The following is a 20,869-nucleotide window of genomic DNA, read 5'->3' on the forward strand; positions in this document are numbered from 1 at the left end:
GTCAACCCGATTCGTGGCGCCATTCACAAACGGGAGGGTAGGGGGCGCCAAAACGAAGCGTGCGGGGACTGCGGAGCGCCGCGGCTCCGAGCCGCTGGGTGGCGCTGTAGGGTGGGACGCATGCTGAGACTCCAGGCCACAAGGGGGAGCTGTGGGGATGCGAGGAGGGATGACCGCGGGGGGCGGGGGGAGGCTTCAGCATCGGCGCCGGAAGTGACGACAGCCCGCGCGCTGATGGCGGCGGCGGCGGCGGCGGCAGCGGCGATGACGGCGGCGGGCGGTGGCGGGGCTGGCACGGCCCGCTCTCTCTCGCGCTTCCGCGGCTGCCTGGCCGGCGCGCTGCTGGGAGACTGCGTGGGCGCCGTCTACGAGGCACACGACACCGTCAGCCTGACGTCGGTCCTGCATCACGTCCAGAGCCTGGAGCCGGACCCGGGCACGCCGGGCAGCGCGCGGACAGGTGGGCGGGGCGCCACCCGCCGGGTCCCCACGCCTGGGCGAGGGACGAGTCGGAGGGTCCCTGCGAAAGTTGCAACTTGAGTCTGGGTACTGGCCCTAAAAATAAGGGAGTGGCAGTAAGAGATGGATGGCTGACAGTTACCGTCAGTCACCTGGGCTGGGACTGAAGCAGGCTGGCTCCCTCAGCAAGATCAGGGCACAGTGAGCAAATGGAGGGAGAGTATTGCTCCCCTCACCCACAGGGACGTGATTGAGGATAGCAGACTAGGACAAAGAGCAACCTCTTATCCCAGTGGACTGGGATGGCCTTGACCTCCTTCAACCAGGCTGGGGGAGACTGGGAACGTGGTTACTTCTGTGAAGCTAGGATATAGAGGCCACCAGAGAAGAGGGAAAATGGAGTTTGGGCTCCATGGAAGGAGTGGACTGGCTATTTGAGGGAGGGATCAGGGAGGCACTCATCAGGAGAGGCCATTCTCTGTAAATGTCTTTTCTCAAGTGAGGCCAAGTCACTGTCCCCAGCAGGTTAGTAGCCTTTTGAATAAGGCATGTTAGAAAGATCAGAACACACCCGTGTAGGGCGTCACACACCTCTAATCCCAGTATTTACAGCAGGTTTGAGGCCAGCCAAACAGAACTACACAGTGACACCCTGTCTCAAAGACCAAACAAAAGGGGCTGCAGAGATGGCTCAGCAATTAAAAGCACTGACTGCTCTTCCAAAGGACCCAGGTTCAATTCCCAGCACCCACATGGCAGCCTACAAACCATCTGTAACTCCAGGCTCAAGGGATCTGACACCCTTTTCTCGTTTCCCTGGGCACCAGGCATACATGTGGTGCACAGATATACGTGAAGGCAAAAATAGATATACAAATAAAAAGGTTTTAAAGGAGGGGGGAATACCTGCAGTTAAGGAGATTGGGGGGGAGCAGCCCTAGCTGGAAGGACTTGACCCAAGTGCAAGGATTGGTCCCAAGCTGTGCAAAGGGCATCTGTGAGACAAAAGATGTCGAGGAAAGATGGGGCCCAGCTGGGAAGGATTTGGATGCCGAGCCCATGAGTTGAGACCTCTTCCTGAAGGCAACAGACAGCTGTTTCAATCGGGAGAATGAAAGGAAGAGGGCAGCATCTTACTGAAGAATTTGTGACATCGCTAGAGGTGGGAACCAGTGCAGCCCAAGCAGGCCACACAGAGATAATTAGTAGTGAAGGAAGAAGGTAGCGGAAGGTTTCCCTTCAGAAACCAGCAGGGTGCCTTGACCGTTGTGTACTAGACGGTTGCTGAAGATCCCAAGGCTGAAATCTGAATAATTCCTAGCTTGCAGGAGGAAGGGGTAAGAGGTCACAGCAGGGTCATGGTGGAGGTCAGCTGTTGGGCCACAAAAGGAGTAAGTGGGCATTCTACCCAAGCCCTGTGGGTTGCTCTCACCCTGCCACCCTCTTTCCTGCAGAAACATTGTACTACACAGATGACACCGCCATGGCCAGGGCCCTGGTGCAGTCCCTGCTCGCCAAAGAGGCCTTCGACGAGGTGGACATGGCTCACAGGTAAGGGATGTAACCCTGGCACGAGACCAGGCAGGCAGTGATGCTGAACCCTCAAGAGAGAAACAATACCTGTGCATACTCAATACCCCCTCTCTCATCAGGACCCTTTCTTAAGGCTGACACCAGCTCCCCAGCTGAAAATGACAACACTGTTGATACAGGCACCCCAGGCACCTAGCCTCTCCTTTCAACCCAGCCCAGACTTTTCTTCTAGCTGTGAGAGACATCTTTGGGACTCTCATCTGCCTTCTTTCTCTTCACTAGGTTTGCCCAAGAATACAAGAAGGACCCTGACAGAGGGTATGGGGCTGGAGTCATCACTGTCTTCAAGAAGCTCCTGAGCCCCAAGTGCCGTGATGTCTATGAGCCTGCCCGGGCCCAATTCAATGGAAAGGGCTCCTATGGCAATGGGGGTGCCATGCGGGTGGCAGGCATCCCACTGGCCTATAGCAGTGTCAAAGATGTACAGAAGGTACTGGGCAGGCTGGTCACAGATACCCCTTTCCCAACTGATCTGTAGAGACCTGTGACAGTGGCTCCTCTTCTCCATAGTTTGCCCGACTCTCAGCCCAGCTGACCCATGCCTCCTCCTTGGGTTACAACGGTGCCATCCTGCAGGCACTGGCTGTGCACCTAGCTCTGCAGGGTGTGTCATCCAGTGAGCACTTCCTCAAGCAGCTTGTGGGCCACATGGAAGAGCTGGAAGGTGATGCCCAGTCGATCCTGGATGCCAAAGAGTGAGTATGAGCTGGAGCCAGGACTGAGGCAAGTGTGTTACAGGCAGGGGTGGGGTGTCTGGAATTGCTGCATAGCCAAATCTTCCTGTCTTCACTGGGAACTGTATGGAGTGGTAGAAAGAGTCCCCTTTGCCTTAACGCATTTATGGCCCTCGATGTCCCAGAGAACAAAACGTCTCTGGCCCTCTCTCAATACTGTTAAGGCATATGCACCTGGGTGGGACCTGATGTCCCCAATCCCTCTTCTGAGTCCCTTCCCCTGTGTTTCTGTATGCTCACTCTGACCTCTGAAATCGCTTCTCAAACCCCAGGTTGGGTATGGAGGAGCGTCCATACTCCAGCAGGCTGAAGAAGGTTGCAGAGCTGCTGGACCAGGAGGTGGTGAGCCGAGAGGAAGTGGTGTCTGAGCTAGGTGGGTGGACCCTGGCTAATGTGTACCCCAGCTGCTGCAGGACAGCTAGAGTTCCTCTTTTGTAGGGCCCTGGCAGGGCTGTGAACATTGTGCCTGTAGTTTTAGAGGTCAAGTCCGAAGAAAGGGCCAGTGTGATTATGGATGTTGGTTTACCTGGTGCCTGTGCCCTGGGCACTTGTGGAGTGCTTCACAGTGACCCACCTCTCAACATCCCTGGGAGGGAGCAGGAATCAAAGCCAAGAACAAGGCTAAGCCTGGCCGCCAGCAGGCTTGGTATAGAGCCTGAGAGCCTGAGATCTCAGGCATGGCCCTGCACAAAGCAGGAGGTGCTGGCTCTTGGCATATGGCAGGAAGCCTGCTGCAGGAAGGGAGGTCATGTTCCTAAGCTCCCGCTTTCCCACAGGGAATGGCATTGCTGCCTTCGAGTCTGTGCCCACTGCCATCTACTGCTTCCTGCGCTGCATGGAGCCTGACCCCGAGATCCCCTCCACCTTCAACAGCCTCCAGAGGACCCTCATCTACTCCATCTCACTTGGTGGAGACACAGACACCATAGCTACCATGGCTGGGGCCATTGCTGGAGCTTACTATGGGATGGAGCAGGTGCCAGAGAGCTGGCAGCAAAGCTGTGAGGGCTATGAGGAGACAGACGTCCTGGCCCAGAGCCTGCATCGAGTCTTCCAAAAGAGTGTGTGAGGGTCACAGCCTCAGCGGCCCTGTCAGGCCCATCAGAACCAAGGACAACCCAGACTGCATCCAGAGTCACCTGAAGCTGGTTCTCCTGCCCCAGCATTCCTAAGGGCAGGCCAAGGGCTCCCTTGGGGCTGGAGTCTTAGGCCGGTCTGTGGAACAGTGAGGAACTGGTGCCTTCTTGGAGCTGCAGCTCTGGCTTGCTGCAGGGCTGTGTGACACCCCGGGGTCCTCAGAAATATGAGGGGTCAGGGCAGTTTGATTTTGGAGGGGTATTGTGGCATTCTTTCCATATAGGACATGGGACTTCTGAAGGTGGAAATGACCTATGGTTCCTGTTGGGTTTTAACCAATGTGACTGGAAGCCTCTTGTCGGGCTGGGCAGAGCCAACACGTGTGACTCTTGAGACTGGCATCTACATCTAGCCCATCCATTGCCAACTGGCCTGGCCCCTCTCTGAAATGGGGCTCTTTGACGGCTTCTAGTGGAAGTCACAGCAATAATTTTTTTTTTATAAACCCCAGCATATCCCGTTTGTTTCCACTGGTGAATTGTCTTAAGTAGAAACTTCCTGCCTGAACTGTACTTTTCTAGCCCTGGGACCCCAAGGCAGTAGCTTCTGTGTTGTGGGGCAGTCTTCTACCTCCAACCAGGAGGGGCAGAGTAGGCAGGATCAGTGACTTTTCTTACTAGAGGTCACACAGTGCTGTCAAGGCATCTGGACAAATGCTTTGCTTGAGATTGGGTAGAAACAAGCCAAGCCAGGTCCCTGTAGAATGGTGCAGAGCGCCCACCTTTGATGGGAGTGGGGTGTCACCCCAGGTATGGAAGTGCACTGTGTTGTATGCCCCCTGTATCTTGGGGCACAGGGTGAAGGTCTTGGCTTGCAATGAAGTTTTGTGCAGATGGGAGTGATGGTGCTTGTCTTTAATCCCAGCACTTGGGAGGCAGAGGCAGGTGGATCTCTGTGAGTTCAAGGTCAGCTCTGGTCTATGTAGTGAGTTCTAGGACAGCCGGCTATATAGTAAGACCCTGTCTCAAAAAAAAAAAAAAAAAAGAGACAGTTGAAAAGACACCTTCCCACAAACCATGAATATGACCTCTGAGCATCCTTCCAAGTTCAGTGAGGGGACAAGCATGCACAGCTAGCTCAGTGGTTGGCCTGAGGCTTCAGGAACATCAGGCAGCTGGCCTCAAGCCAAGATGAGGTTCTATCAGGGTAGGCAGATGACAGGACATGGCTTTTATCATGCCTGCTGTCCCAGATCCCCATGCTGCTCCTGGGCGTGGGAAGCTATGAACAGGTGCTTTCCGGGCAGGACAGCTTCCCCCTACCCTGTCCTCAGCACTGGGCCCCATCCTCGGGACCATAGATTCGAACCTTCATTCATAATTTGTATCAGATGTTAACTTGGCCCTCGGGATCCTGAGCCCTGAGCCAATTGTCATGCTCCACTGCTCCTGAGAGCTTGTAGGAATGTTCCGTCGAAGTTCAATCCGGCTCCACTCACTGCCCTGCTTTGGTTTCACAGAATGGCTCCAAGTTTGCCTGGTGGTGCTGAGGCAGCAGGGCAGAGGGAGTGGCTCTAACAGGCCTGAATGGGAAGCTGCACTCCTCAAGAGGTCAGAGAAGCTCCTGGACGCCCAGGAAACATCTCTGTATTGAGGCCAGCATCACAGCAGTGTTTCCACAACAGGTTTTATTGGGGACAGTCAACACAGTCAATACTATAGTTTTCTTTTCAAAAAGAAATCCCATTTTCCTGATTCCCTAGGGCATTTTCCTACACCAGATTAGAAATCAAATCACAAGTAGAAAAACCTTAATCTTAAAAAAAAATTTTTTTTAAAGCCAGAATACAAAAATGCACAAGGTAAGTGTAGTTGTCATAGCTAAAACCTGATGTTTGTCAAAATTGCTCAGTGACACCTACAGCTCTAATTCATGTACATTTCAAAATCAATCCTTTCCTAAAGGCTTCAGGGTGGAGTCTGGCAGCTCTGCTCTGATAATGATTTTTTGGGCTCCCTGGTACTTTATTCAACCCCCAGGGCTTCCTCTGAGAGCTGATTAGAACCCATCTCTAACACATCAGATTAGTGGCTTCAACCCAGGAAAGGAGGAGGCTGAACTAAAGGCCCATCAGGATGCTCTGGGACTCTAGTTGGTTCTCTTGGGTGTAGCAGAGCCCCGGCTGAACTTTCTCTTGCTGCTACAGGCAGGCTACCCCTTGGGAGCTGAAGGAAGTATCCTTAGCTGGGCTGCTATGCAGGGGAGGAGGCTGGGCCCTCATCTTCAGCCCATCAGCCTAGGCAGTTGAATGGGCCCATACTGGAGTACAAGATGGGTTGCCTATTCAATGTCCCGGTTTCACAGTTGGCACAGTTACGTGGGCTGACTAGGTGAGGACTGAGGAAGGTCATGGACCACAGAGAAAGCAGCCATCCTTACACAGGCAAGAGTATCTACCATCCCTGCCCCCAGCACTGATCCCAGCCTGAACTGGGGGCCAAGGGGCTGGGAGGCAAGCCTGCCTGTTTCCTTGCAGGAGAATTCTGATTAGGGAGGGTTCTGGAAGCCTCCAGAGCCAGCTCATTCCAGTGGGGCCTGCTGGCATCCTTTTCTTCAGAGCCTCAGCCTCCTGGGCCCTACCCTGCTTAGAACAGGAAATTGGAAGCAGAGGGCTGAGAGAGAGGAAGTACCCACAGACAAGCCCCTCCAGTAGACACTAAATATCCACAGCGTGGTTCTTACTAAAGAGAAACAGAAGTCTGCACCCACAACCCTGTGTGTCTCTGTGCAGAGGGCCCAGACAGAAGTGCTCTGTTTGAAGACACTTAGTTTGAAGTTGGCAAGGGTCCCCTAACAGTCTGATAGTGAGAAAATGAGCCCACCCCCAGCAGGTGAGAGGAAAGAGGGAGGAGTACTCGTGTTTGCCGATCATCGGTCCTGGTTGGCTCTGCAATCTGTAGAGACTACACAGAGTTCCACACCTCAGCCCGGGGCTGTCCACCCTCATGCTGAAGAGCCAGAGCCAATGGGGAGAGCCAGGGAAACAGAAGAGCTACCAGCCTGCCTCATAATCCACACCTCTGACCCCTCCCAGATCCCCACAGACAGCTGCTTCTGGAGTCTTTGAGGGGCCAGTAGCAAGGGGCACACAACTGTCCCCACCAGGACTGGCCTGAGTCCACAGCATTATTCTGGGGGTCTAGCCACACTGACTACCTCCATGGTCCCTATTCCCTTCTTCTGTTCCCCCAAAAGGAAACAAAAGCCTCAAGGAACTTCATGTCATATGCTGGAGGCCCCTGGGGAGCTGGAAGAGGCCCCGCGAACACAGGAAGCACCCCTGGCCCCTTCCATGCCATCTAAGACCAACAGCAAAACCATCTCTCCCAGCAGCTTCCAGGACTCACGAGGAGGCTGGGCTGAGTGCTCTGGGTTGCTGTCTGCATAACAGGCAGGTCCAGAAGAGGGTACAACCCCCACAGTGCACCGAGGGAAAGGAAATTAGGCCAACCTCTTCCAGAAACGACTTCAGCCTACGCACGGAGAAATAGGTCAGTCTCCTCAGCCAAGGCCACTGCCGCCTCTGTTCTGCTTTTTTCCTTCAAATGGAGATCTCTGTAACCGGAAAGGTCTCTCTATCACTAAAGAGGAGGAGGCCAGGGCAGCAGGGCCCCCCACGGGTTATGTGGGACAGAGCAAGAATCCTGAGAAGGAGGAGTGGATGTACTCGGTGGAATAGAGGCCGTTGGCCTGATCTGAAGGCATCTGCACCCACACCTGGTCATTGGGCTGCAGCTGGAGCACGGCCCCTCCAGACGCCTGGTCCAAATAGCCCTTCTTGTACTCATCGTAGGTGTAGGTGGCAGGCACGTTGTTCTTGTACAAGGCCACCCACACATTGGTGCCCTTGACATGTACATGATAAGCAAAGTAGTAGACGCCTCCCACGGGGCAGGTGAAGATGCCAGTAGCTGGGTTGTAGCCGCTGTGACCATTGTAGAGAGTCCTGTCAAACCTAACTGGCATGCCTGAGGCAGGGAAGGGGGAGGTGAGCACAGCGGTGAAGGCTGGCGTGGTGGGTGCTGACAGCTCCCCCAGCCCAGACTGTGGTTTCCCTCCCTTGCCCAACACAGCCCCCTCCACTCCACCATTGGGCAGATGCAAGCCTGCAATACCAGTTTCATCAAAGGCCCCTGGGGCACCAGGAGGTCCAGGAGGCCCAGGGGGCCCAGGAGGACCTGTGAGTCCTGGGGAACCAGGGACTCCAGGAGGTCCTGTGGGCCCAGCAGAGCCAGGTTCCCCCACTTTTCCCTCTCCAGGAGGCCCTGGAAGGCCCGGTTCACCTTTCAGGCCTGGCAGACCCTGGGGCCCAATAGGGCCAGCTGGGCCCTGGAGTCCTGGAATTCCAGATGGGCCCCTCAAGCCAGGCTGTCCAGGAAGCCCCAAGTCACCTTTCTGTCCTAGGGCTCCTGCCACCCCTGGTCCTCCGGGGCGACCTGTAAAACCTGGCTCACCCTTGGGCCCCGTTGGTCCAGGGGGCCCGTGGGCCCCAGGAAGTCCTCTCTCACCAGGGAGCCCAGGCTTCCCTGCCAAACCATTAGGCCCTTGGTCACCCCGAATGCCAGGCACTCCTGGAGGACCCCCAGGTCCTACCTCTCCCTTGGGCCCAGGAGGCCCACGCCTACCAGGAAGCCCTGCAGACCCAGGAAGGCCAGGTGGACCCCCAAGTCCCTGTGGACCCTGCTCCCCTGGCTCCCCATCCTCTCCTGGCTCGCCTCTGTCTCCCAAGAGCCCTGGAGCCCCAGCTGGGCCCCTATCTCCCTTAGGTCCTGGTTTTCCTGGCATCCCATAGCCAATAGGACCTATCAGGCCAGGGGGGCCTCGGAGCCCTGGCTCCCCTTTAGCCCCTGCTGGGCCCTGTGGCCCCGGTACCCCTGCTGCCCCTGGTATCCCCACACCATCTACCCCAGGAGGGCCTTTTGGACCTACAACTCCTGGCTCTCCCCTAGAGCCTGGAACCCCAGGGGGCCCAGAATCACCTTTGTCTCCTGGGGCTCCTGGTAACCCATCCAAACCTGGTTTACCCAAACCAGCAGGACCAGGCAACCCAGGGGGTCCAGGGGCACCTGCCTGCCCGGGGGCCCCAGGAAGCCCTGGCTGGCCCACTCCATTATCCCCCTTGAGGCCCCTATCTCCTCGAGGTCCAGGCTCTCCCTGGGGTCCTGGCTCCCCCCTAAATCCTGGAGGCCCCGGCACCCCCTGGGCACCTGGTTTTCCAGGGACAGTAATGCCTGAAGGACCAGGAAGGCCAGGGGGCCCTGGGGGCCCCCGGAGGCCCTGATCCCCTCGTATCCCTGGCTCTCCCCTCAGCCCTGGCTGTCCTGGTGGTCCAACCTTGCCTGGGAGCCCTGGGGGACCAGCCTTGCCCATCCGGGAGAAGCCAGGGGGGCCAGCAGGGCCTGGCTGCCCATGAAGCCCAGGTTTTCCAGTGCCTGGCTTTCCCGGGAAGCCAGGAGGCCCAGGGGGACCCCGAGGTCCCGGCTTCCCAGGGGGACCTGGCTCTCCTTTCAAGTCCATTGGCAGCAGTGGTAGAGGCATTTCTGAAAGAAAGAGAAGGGGACAGACAGTCAGGGTCTTGTGCAATGGAAGCTGGGACCCTCATCTACCTATCCCCCATGGCAGTGTGTGGAACAGTGGGGAGAAGCAAGGCTCACTCCCAAAGCTACCTCTCCAGAATGGAAGGAGTCCAGAGTGGTTCTGTTGCTGCCCTGGGGATTGCTGTAGGTGTCCTCCTCCAGGGCTCCCTGCACCAACTAACCAGCCAGGCCCTGCCCAATGAACTTAGAATATTTATGACTGCAAGAACAGATGGTGGGCACACGCCTCTAATCTCGGTACTCGGGAGGCAGAGGCAAACGGATCTCTGTGAGTTCGAGGCCAGCTTGGTCTCCAGAGCAAGTGCCAGGACAGGCTCCAAAGCTACACAGAGAAACCCTGTCTCGAAAAACGAAAAAAAAAAAAAAAAAAAAAAAAAAAAAAAGAACTGATGGTGCGATGGCCACCAGGTGGCACTAGTGGCCCACTTTACAGACCAGACAATCGGCTTCATAACCTATCTACCTTCCTGCCCGCCATATGAAGACCACCTGCACCAGACAACCAGAGCCAGCTTCTGGCCCTCTAAGGCTGGTAGGCTCTGGCCTAGCTGTAGGAAGAAAAAGTGGAGTCGGATTTCTGGAGGGCTGGAGGGGCTTAGGGAGCTGAGGACTTGTCTTAGGTAGTGTAGAGTGGGGAGGCTCTCACCCAAGTACTGGCCCTTGCCCTCTCGGAAAGGCGGTCCCACTGGTCCTTTCTGCATGGGCTGCACGTACTTTACCGGAGCATAGCCTGCTGCGCCCCCAGCTCCGCCACCAGAGGACGCTCTTGGCCCACACCCCAGCAACAACAGCAGCAGCGATGGCAGAGACAGCAGAGACCCCTGCATGGCGTCTGCAGATGTGCTACAGGGAGAAGGAGAAGGAGAAGGTGTCACCAAACCAGCCCTCAGGACCAGGGGCTCAGCTCGAAACTCAGTCATTAAAAAAGCAAATCTCACAGGCAGGGATCTGAAAATACTGTTTGCTAAATCTCTCCCCCGGCATCTCCCAGAGGCTAGGCTCAGCAACGGGACAGAAACTTCTGGAAAGCCAGCTTGACCTCAGCACATTCCTTGCTAACACAAACCTCTGCCATGTGCAGACCAGCTTCTGCCAGGTACCACTGGGGCTCTTCAGAGATGTAAATCCGGTCATCTCAACCCCAGCATACTGGCGCCACTGTCACCCCCAGATTCCAGATGGAACAGGGGAGGCAGCTCTGGGATTGGGTCCTCATGGTCCCCATCCCTGTCATGTTGACATCATTCTGGATTCCACCCTGCCAGACCCAAGGCCTCATCTTCACCATCGCCATCCCTTCCTCTCCCGCCAACCTTTACTGTCAGCCAGGACAGGCCAGCACCCAGGCATCCAACGCACGGAGCTCTGCCTGCCTCTGCCTCCTGAGTGCTGGGATTAAAGCCATGTGCCACCACTGCCTGGCCACTGCTGTCTCCTCCTTCTCCTCCTCCTCCTCCTCCTTCTGATGGGTTCTTGTGTAATCCAAGCTGGTGTCAAACTTGGTAGATAGCCAAGGATGACTTTAAACTCAGGATTCTCCTACCTCTACTTCCTGAGGGTTGGGATTACAGGTGTAACCCAGCACGCTCAGTTTTATAGGGTGCTAGGGATTGAACCAGGTCCTAAGCAAAGACCTTTACCAACTGAGCCACACTCTCAGCCTATAGAAGTGTTCTTTTTGAGGAGTATGTCCTTAAGAGAAGTCACTGTCACAAAACAGAAACATTAATGGGAAAGAATATATAAGGATACTCTTCCCAAAGACACTCACTTGGAACAGAAGATAAATAAGATAACTGCAGGGGCCTGTGACTCAGCTGCTAAGAGCACTGGCTGTTCTTCCACCGGACCTACACTGTGGCTTACAACCAGCTGTGACTCCAGTTCCAGGGGATCCAATGCCCTCTTCTGGCCTCTGTGGGTACTGCATACACATGGTACACTGCTATACATGCAGGCAAAACACCCATACAATGAAATAATAAAAAATATTTTAAAATATGTTTAAACTGAAAAAATAGCAGGACAATGGCACATGTCTTTAATCCCAGCACTCAGGAAGCAGAGACAGTCAGATTGATGAGACCAAGGCCAGCCTGGTCTACAGAGCAAGTTCCTGAATAGCCAGGGCCACACAGAGAAACCCTGTCTTGAAAAAAAAAACAAAAAACAAAAAACAAAACTTAAAGCCAGCCATGGCCATGCCTCCTCTGGCCTCTGCATGTAGGCATTCATCATCCCTCTCTGCCTAAAATCACCCAGAGCTTGGCAGGAATGGACAGAGGGCTGCAGGGAAGATCCATGGAGCCAGTGCCCAACTGTGGGTTCAAATCCCACCTCCACCACTCACCAGCTCTGTGACCTCAAAGGACCCCTTACTCTCCCTGAGACTCAGCCTGACAGTAGGATCTGTCACTGTGGGTCCCTGTGTGCCAAGCTCAAGCTGACCTTCTCACGAAGCCCAGTGAGTTCATGCAAAGGTAATCTTGTGCAATAGATGTGGAAAGAGAATCTTAGGGGCTACAGTGCAGCTTGGTGTTAGGAGGGTTCCCTGGCATGTGTGAGGGCCTGGGTTCCATCCTTAGCAGAGGGAAAGGAGGAAGAAGGAAGGAGGGAGGGAGAGAGGGGGGAGGGGAGAGGGGACTGAAGCTACTTAGACTATAAACAGCCTGCTCTGGGGCTGAGGCCTCATCAGGAACCTTCCCTGAGCACAGACCACCTGCCCTGCCTCATTGGACTGATGGCAACACTCAGGGAGCCTGTGATGTACAGGTCTGGCTCTTCTTAGATGCTGGTGGTGAATCAGACCAGAAACTTCTCCCAACAGCAATCACTACCTCCTGTGAGGGTGCCACTGTGGCCCAGAGGAGAGGAAAGGGGTTGAAGGTCTTCATTAATAAGACTACAGTCAGACCCTAAACCTGGGCAGGGGAACCCCATCCCTCTACCCACCTCACCTCTCCTGAACAGGCAGGGCAGGGCCCTCTTGCACTGGTTGTGTGAGCTAGGGCACTCTAAGAGGGCTGTGCCCACCTGTCTAGAGCCAGAGCGTTCTGTCTGGTGGATGGACAGGGACAGGGAAGCAGAGGGAAAGCGTGGCTGAAGGGGACTAAGTGAAAAGCAGGTAACAGAGAGAGCCAAGATGGCTTCTGGCTGACTTTGGGCCAGGGCCAAGGTCATGATGCCATCACAAAAGACCTGGAACAGACCTGGCTCTGGAAAGGCCAGACCTGTTTCCCACAAGGGAAGGGGAAGTGGTAATGGAGAATAGAGTCAGGAAGGCACCCAGGCAGGCATGGCACCAAAGGAAACATCCCAGTGCCAACCAGGAGCAGGGCTTTCCGCACACAGAGCCATCCAACTTCGACTTCTGCTTAGTGTGGGGTTCTTCAGAAGCGTCTTTCACTCCTCCCCATAGCTCCTAGCACTTCCATTCCAGAGACGCCTACCCAACACTGGTGTGTGTGTATGGGGACGGACGGACAGACAGACAGACAGACAGACACAGACAGAGACTCCCTCCAGAGATCAGGACAGGTCTGATCTGGGCGTATATTTGCAGAATGAGGAAAGTGATGGAGGAAGCATGGCCTAGAAGGTTTTTTGCCCGTAAAATGAGTGATGGTTTGTGGCTCTCTCCACGAGGAAGATGCTGCCAGGACTGTCTGCAGATGAGGAAACAGAGGGCCAGAAAAACACCGGGACGCCTGCACAGGTTGGGGGACAGAGACCTGTAACAAAGCAAAGCTTTAACCACTAGGGTTTCCTGCCGTGGGAGCCAGGAGCATTCAGGGAACCAGGCCAGCCAGCAAAGCAGCCAGGGGCAAGCAGAGTCTTTGTTCCAGGCAGGCTGGGCACAGGGCTGGGGAGTGGAGGCAGCCCACTGTAGGCTGAGCCTGTTCAGGGGCTGAAGAAAGAAGCAATAACCTGGAGGTGGCACTGTGTGAGCCTGTGTGCCAGGTCGGGACACTGTGAGCTCTGCCTAGTCTGCCCCCTTGGTACTTCTCCACCTGGGTAAGTCACTTGTTCTGACATGTTAGAGATGTCAGGCTCCTTGGCTGCCTCACCCAGCTTCTGTCTGTGGAGCCAGGTTCAGCTCTTACACCCTTGTTTAGCTCTTCTGCTCTCCCCATCCCCACATGGCCAAGCTGGCACACAGCGAGGCCCCACAATGTGTGACCAACTCAATTCACCATCAGACTTAAAGAACACACGATGCTAGATATGGTGGCACACACCTGTAATCTCAGAAAGCGGGAAACAGAGGCAGGAGAGAAACAGAAATACCTAGCTCATCCAGACTGGTGGTTTGAGGCAAGGATATATCAATCAATCAATCAACCCATCAACTAGAACACAGCAATCGGGCAGTGGTGGCCCCGCCTTTAATCCCAGCGCCTGGGAGCAGAGGCAGGAGGATCTCTGAGTTCGAGGCCAGCCTTCTCCACAGAGGGAGTGCCAGGACACAGGGTTTCTCGGTGTAGCTTTTCAGGGCTACATAGAGAAACCCTGAATCGGGGAAAGAAAAAAAAAAAAAAAACCCATAACAACTCGCTCCAACCTTTCCCCAGTGACAACCTGAAGAGTGTCTGCACAGACATGTCTCCCTCCAGAAGAGTGGAACAGAGGGGACAATTCATCTGTTACTTGTTCTCCCAGAAGGGACTGTTAGAGGCCAAGTTAGAGGGTCAAAGAAAAGGTGGAGTCCTGAGGCTCCAGTCATCTCTGCCCATGCCTGGCTGTGTGACCTTGGGCAAGCCATCCCCGCCCCCCCCTCTGGTGACCTCTCTGGAGGTGTGGACAGACCGAGGCAGGGCTGGCAGGGGTGCGGAGCCCCGGAGGAGGAACGCGTTCAAGAGACGCTGATTCAGGGGATTGAGCCCTGGCGGCGGCGGCGGGACAGACGCGGTGTTTGGACAGCTGCAAGTCCTTAACGGGGATTTCCCCCCTTTTCAACAAATCGCCGTAAAACACCATTTCGTCCAAGTCAGCGTTTTGGGGCAGCCTGGCCTCCTCCCAGGGAGGCGGAGGAGACGGATGCTAGCGGGCGCCCCGGGGCTTCCAGACCCAGGTGGGAGGAGGCGCTGGCCGACGCCTCCCCAGGGTCCGGGCCAGGTGTGTCCCCGCTCCATCCCCCCCCGCCCCGCCCCGCCCCATCCCCGACCGAGCCGGGCACCCGAGGTGCAGAGGGGCCCGAGCGAGGGCGCAGGGTGAGGCTGGTGGGACCCCGCCCCGGGGTGGGGGCGAGTGGAACCCGACCCGAGCAGAATCCAGGCCCCAGCACCGCAGACGGCGGCTCCGCGAGCAGCGGCGGGGAGGCGCGGCGGCCGGTCCGCCAAACCACAGGTATGCTGTGAGCCGCTTCCTGTGGTGGAGACGTTCTGCAGAGCCCCTGCCCAGTGCCTGGTCCCCACTCCCCAGCCTCTTCCTCTCTCCCTGGTCTCGAACCCCCCTCCCCGTCTTCCCTCACCTATCAGGTGAGAGCATTTCCCAGGCCCTCCTAGAGCCAGGCAGCCCCTGGCCTCCCAGAGCAGCTACTTGGAGCTGGGTGGCACTGGGCAAGTGACTTAACCTCTCTGAACCTCAGTGCCTTCAGCAAAAAGATCAACTGAGATCACACGAGCCACAGACGCTCCAGGTGTGCTTCCTTGTCCTTCATGGCCAGGAAGTCCTTCTTTCAGTCCAGCCACATACCCTCCTGCTGCAAAGTGACATCCTGCCTCCACCCAAAGCCTAAGGTCTTGAGGAATGAAGTCTGAATGTCCGTTTCCTGCCCTTCTAGAGCGTCTCCTGGTTAGTCGAGAGGACACCGACCAGGTTTATCTGTAGAGACCGTGGGACAACTGAACTGAGGATCGGGGTGAGCAGAGGAGATGACCCCAACCTCAGACCCTCAGCCTCCACTGCAAACTCTAAGCCCCTGCCCCTTCCCTGAGTCCCAAAGGTAAAGTGGTCTCCTTCTCAAGGCAGACCCCGCCCCAGGGACTCAGGGTGGACAGCAACCCTGTGGCCCCACATGTCCACCCACAGTCCAGGCATAGCCGAGGCAGGGTCTCTTCGCCCTTTCCCTGCCCCTCTCCCTCTGCCTGCCTGCCGAGCCAGGCTTCCCCCAAGCTGGCTCAGGCTCATGACCTCTGGACTGTCCTTGTAGCTCCAGATCTCCCTGTGGCCTGCTGGCTGTCCACAGCGCTATTCCATCTCACCTGTCTCTAGCTTCTGCCTCCCACTGTTCTTTAGCCCAGTCCTCTGCTGTCATTTTCCTCCCTCTGCTTCCTTCTCCCCCAACCCCTGGAGCCCAGGATAAAAATCTGAACCTCATTGCTGGCCCTTCCTTCCTTATATGGTAATGCAGACTACACCCCTACATTGCCTTGGCAGGGTTAGGAAAGACTGCCCTGCCTTCCAGCCCACTTGGCCCTTTCCTAGAGGCTCTTGTGGGGCAGCCACCCTGCAAACTATATGTAACACCCCTATTCCTTTCCCTTCAAGCCACAGATACAGTCCTGTGGGCTTTGTCCCCTCTAACCCTTTCACTTCTACTCCTTCCCTGACAGCCTCTCCCTGGATAGAGACCTTATACTCCAGAATACAGACCAGCCTTTAATTCTAGCGCTTGGGAGGTGGAGACAGGGGAATCAGAAATTCAAGGTCATCCTTGACTACATAGTGAATTCAGGAGACAAGGCTGGGCTACGTGAGACTCTCTCTCTGTCTCTCTCTCTCTCTCTCTGTCTCTCTCTCTCTCTCTCTCTTTCTCTCTCTCTCTGTGTGTGTGTGTGTGTGATTGTGTGTGTGTGTGTGTGTGTGTGTGTGTGATTTTGCCAGAGCCCACTGGAACAGCCACAGGGCTCTCTCATTCTGCCTCCACTCTTTTTTTTTTTTTTTTTTTTTTGAGACAGAGTTTCTCTGTAGCTTTGGAGGCTGTCCTGTAGACCAGGCTGGTGGCCTGGAACTCATTGATCCTCTTGCCTCTGCCTCCCGAGTGCTGGGACTAAAGGCATGCACCACCATTGCCCGGCTTCTGCCTCCACTCTTTTTGTTTGTTTGTTTGTTTGTTTGTTGTTTGTTTTTTGAGACAGGGTTTCTCTGTGTAGCTTTGGAGCCTACCCTGGCACTCGCTCTGGAGACCAAGCTGGCCTCGAACTCACAGAGATCCACCTGTCTCTGCCTCCCGAGTGCTGGGATTAAAGGTGTGTACCACCAACGCCCGGCTCTGCCTCCACTCTTAACTGTGTCCTCCACATTTCCTTCATGGACTTCAACAACACTTCCCAAACCATAGTCTGTACCAAGTCATCAGAATGGACGTGGCTGGTGTAGACCCAATATCTACATCTTGCCAAGCTCCTAGGCTGTGCGAATGGGTCCTGTCTGTGGACCCCCTGTTACCACAGCTCTGCCCATGGCTCTCATGGATTGTCTCCTGGCTCCCTAGCACTGACAGGATAAATCCATGTTGTTCTGCCATTCGTGTGGCTTCCGGAGGAGGGGCCATTGATGGACTGAACAACCACCGAGCTCCCACAACAGGAACATACTCCAAGTCTAAGACCCGGGGCAGGGACTCTGAGGACCATTCCAATCCTCTTCCATGTCTGTTGTCACCTTTATGTCTCAGCATCCATCTGTCCTTCCACTCAGACCTGTGTGCCTCTGTCACCATCTCCACTGCCCATGGGTCTCCACCTGTGACTCCTTCCATCCTCTCCCATGCCCTTGTGACAAACTGAGCTATCCTCAGACTGAGTCCCAGCCCTGCAGATCGTGAGGTGCTGGTCAGTTGACAAGACCTTCAGAAAGGCCAGTGTGGAATGACCATACCTCTTAACGCTTGACCTCAGCTCTGCATCGGCCTCCGTGGAAGAGGTCTGGCTAGAAGTGGGGTGTATGTGTGTGGGGGTGTGTCTGAGTGTCTACATCTCACTGACTCAGCCCCCTAGTTTAAATGTGTGGCTCAAGGGCTGCCCCAGGCTTGAGAACTCTGCTCATAGCATCTGTCCTACCAGGCTTCAGTTTCACCCAAGGGCCCCAGTGTCCCACGCCTGGTTCGCAGAGGACCACAGTTTAGGGAAGAGCAATGGAGGGAGACTTGATGGAGACTGCAGTGTCAGTAGGAGGTAGGGACAGAGAAGGCACTCTCAGAAAGTGGCCATGTAGTGGCAATCTGAGAAAGGCACTAACTACAGATGAAGCCTGGACTTGGGGGTTGAGTTGACGGCCATGCTTACCCCAGTCCCACAGTCGCCAAATGACCCCCTGCCTAGAACCCCCTTTCTTTTTCTTCCAAGCAAACTTCTGATTAAGTCCCTCCTGAGTGCCTCTTCCTCCAGGCAGCCTTCTGCTCTCAGGGCTGGCCTTAGCCCTCCCTTCAGTACTCAACAAGTACTCAAGGGAGCCTGCAGCTGCAGGGGCGGTGGGGGGGGGGAGGGTCCTGCGCTGGCTCTGACCTGGCCACTTTCTACCTGGGGCCCAGCCCTAGCAGTCTGATCAGGGACTGGTCTCTGTTGTCCTTCCTGACAGACCTGGCCACAGAAGGCTAGCCAAAATGCCCTCCCTCCTTGCAGGTGACTACATTTAATGCCTGACCCCTGGTCTCTGCCCACTTGAGTCTAGACACCTGCTATCCCCTGGAGGAACATCTCCTTGCCATCAAGTCTCCAGCCAGGGAGGTAAGAATGTCCAGGCTGAGACAGATGACCCCACGGCCACCGCACCCTCAGGCTAGTAACCAAGAAAGCTGGCTCCTTCGGGCTCAGCGGGTGGCACGCTGTGCTGGCTTCTAGCAGAGGTCTTGAGCCTCTGACCAAAACAGACTGGAGGGTCTCCAGACGCCTCAGCCCCGGCAGGCCGGACCTCCTCAGCCTCCAGCTCTTCGCCTTCTGGTTCCCATTTGCAGCCTTTTCCGGAGCGCCACCCTCGGCCGCTGTCGCTCCAGCCGGCCAAGATTCCTGGGCCTCGCGGCTTCCCTGCGTGGTGGCGGCGGCGGCAACAGGAGAGGCCGGGTTGGGCAGGGAGGGAGCCGGCGGGAGTGCGGCCAGGCCACTGCACTCAGGCGGGGCCAAGCAAACACGGCCGCGCCAAGGAGCCGGGCGAGATAGTTCACAAATGAGAAAAAGCTGCTTCCGACTTGGGTCGGGGTTTTACAGCACTAAGAGCTGAGGTCACCCGCCGGAGAAGCGGTCGGCGAGAGCATCCTGGGCCTGGGAGGGGTTGCTGCAGCAGCAGGAGCCAGTGAGTTTACAGAGCGACCTTGGGTGTCAGAAAACCCCGCCCAGATCTAGCTTACCTTTTTTTTTTTTTTAAGGTGGGAGGGGCCACGAAGGTTGTTGCAGAAGCAGGGCCTGGAAGATGAATGACCAGAGCAGTGAGAGAATGTTTGGAGAAAGCGAGGGAAACCTCACACCAGTCCTCATCCTCCCCCAGCTAGCCACGGCACCTGACCAGGAGCCCTGCTGGAGTGGGCCCCTCCTCAGCCTGGTGCCTCAAGCCCGGGCTCTCAGGCAGCGCCACACCTATCTGCTCCTCTTTCACTCTGTGTACACTTAGTGACAGTCCTGCTATGAGGCACTAGGGAAGCCCTTTCTGTGTGCCCAGTTGTTCTGGCCAAGTCCCGTCTCTGTGTTAGGACTGGCTGGGGGGTGACCCCTACCTTGGGGAAGTGGTCTGCCTAGAGAAGTTTATACAGATGTCTCCACCCCTGGCCTGGGGGAGGTGAGAGCATCAATCAAAAGGCCATCACACGATTGACCAGTACTTAATCTCAGTACTCAATCGGATCTCTGTGGGTTCGAGGCCAGCTTGATCTACATAGGAAGACCCTGTCCCAAATAAACAAGCACCTCCCCCACAACACACATACATCAGCTGGCTAAGATTCCTGGGCAGCACAGAGCAGAGAACACTGTCCCTCCACCTCAGAGCACTCTCCCCTAAGGCTTCATGGAAGAAGGCACATTCAAGCTGGATTTTGAAGGATGAATAGAAATCTGAGCAGCAGATGGGGTGAGTGAAGGAATTTCAGGCTGTAGGAAGCTGCTTGGGAGATATGGGGATGGTCTAGAAGTCTTTGGAGTCAGAGACCAGCAAGAACTGGGTAGGAGTGGGGTAGCAGGGAGATGAGCTTTGAAAGTCAACACTTGGATTCACTAGAAACCAATAGGGAGCCATTGAAGGTAGTAGAGTAAGGAGGTAGGTGTAGCCAGAGCTCTGGATGGCAGAACTCCCCAGCTGTGCCTCAACTAAACATGGTACCAGGTTCTGTCAAAAGCCCTAGTTCAGGGTTCAGGATGTAATGTAGTTGGTATCATACTTGCCTAACACGTACAAGGCACTTCGTTCTATCCCCAGGACTGTGCAAATCTGATATGGTGGTGCATGCCTGTCAACCCAGCACTTGCAAGCTGGAGCAGCAGAATCAGGAATTCAGGTCATCCTCATCCACACCGTAAGTTCAAGGCCAGCTTGGGCTACATGAGACCTTGTCTCAAAATATTTGTCAAAATCCCTAGACTAGGTACATAGAGGAGTTGGGGCTACTGTCCAGACCCAGACATGACTTCTGGGCAGATAAAGAGGGGACACCCAGCCAGCCCACCTGGCAGGAAGAACTGAGGCTTCGTCACTCTCTCCCTCAGCTGCTTGCTTGCCTCTGCCCGATCCCATGGAAACTCTGACAGCCTGGCCTTCTCTGTGGCTGCACAAACAGCCTGATGCCAAAGCCTGCGGCTCCTGGCCGTCTCTCCACCTTGCTGAGCCCTGAACACTCTGGCTTCAGTAAACACCAGAACCCCAGTGGAGGCCACTTCCTGAGCTCCTGGCCTGGCTGCTGGGCCCTGGGTAGGCAGTCTCTACCACTCAGTACAACTACCTGCCCACCCTCCCCACTGGGGTTGATCTAGGCTGGATCAGAGTTTTGGCTACTAACATGAACTGAACTGGCTGGGGGTGAGGACAGGCCATCCAGGTCAGAAAAGAACTGAAGGTGTGGTGTGTGGCAAAGCCCTGAACATACACAAGGGACAAAGAGGATTAAAACAAACAAACAAAAAAACCACTAGGGAGACAAGATAGTGCTCACTAGCCAAGCACAAGACTTGGGTTCACTCCCCAGCACGACACAGATATGCACACACACAAACTAGTGCTGGTTCTGTTGGTAGAGCGAGCCTCGCATGCTCAAGGCCCTGCATTCAGTCCCAACACCAAAGAAACTCAGTGTGGTAGCACAAGTCTGTAATCACAGGACTCAAGAGGTAGAGGGTGGGAAAGCCGGGGTCCTCTTCAGCTACATAGTCTACACAAGGAGTTCAAGGCCAATGCGCTTTACTCTGAGCCAGCACCACCACCCTT

At 55.6% G+C, this 20,869-nt stretch overlaps 2 protein-coding genes across 2 annotated transcripts; one reads left to right on the plus strand and one right to left on the minus strand.

Annotated features, from left to right (window-relative positions):
• Positions 1 to 223: 223 nt before the first annotated feature.
• Positions 224 to 4,761, plus strand: Adprs (ADP-ribosylserine hydrolase). The gene is made up of 6 exons (XM_027399282.2): positions 224 to 460; positions 1,914 to 2,010; positions 2,275 to 2,482; positions 2,563 to 2,747; positions 3,059 to 3,159; positions 3,563 to 4,761. Exons 1-6 carry the CDS (start codon positions 235 to 237, stop codon positions 3,853 to 3,855), a joined length of 1,110 nt encoding a protein of 369 aa, XP_027255083.1. The 5' UTR covers positions 224 to 234; the 3' UTR covers positions 3,856 to 4,761.
• Positions 4,762 to 5,535: 774 nt separating this feature from the next.
• Col8a2 (collagen type VIII alpha 2 chain) lies at positions 5,536 to 11,393 on the minus strand. Its single transcript, XM_027399281.2, has 3 exons — positions 11,292 to 11,393; positions 10,167 to 10,363; positions 5,536 to 9,463 (listed from the first exon to the last, which is right to left on the minus strand). Exons 2-3 carry the CDS (start codon positions 10,345 to 10,347, stop codon positions 7,545 to 7,547), a joined length of 2,100 nt encoding a protein of 699 aa, XP_027255082.1. The 5' UTR covers positions 10,348 to 10,363; positions 11,292 to 11,393; the 3' UTR covers positions 5,536 to 7,544.
• Between the last annotated feature and the right edge of the window lie 9,476 nt (positions 11,394 to 20,869).

The sequence above is a fragment of the Cricetulus griseus genome, chromosome 2 (assembly GCF_003668045.3).
Source record: "Cricetulus griseus strain 17A/GY chromosome 2, alternate assembly CriGri-PICRH-1.0, whole genome shotgun sequence".
Classification (NCBI taxonomy): Eukaryota; Metazoa; Chordata; class Mammalia; order Rodentia; family Cricetidae; genus Cricetulus; species Cricetulus griseus.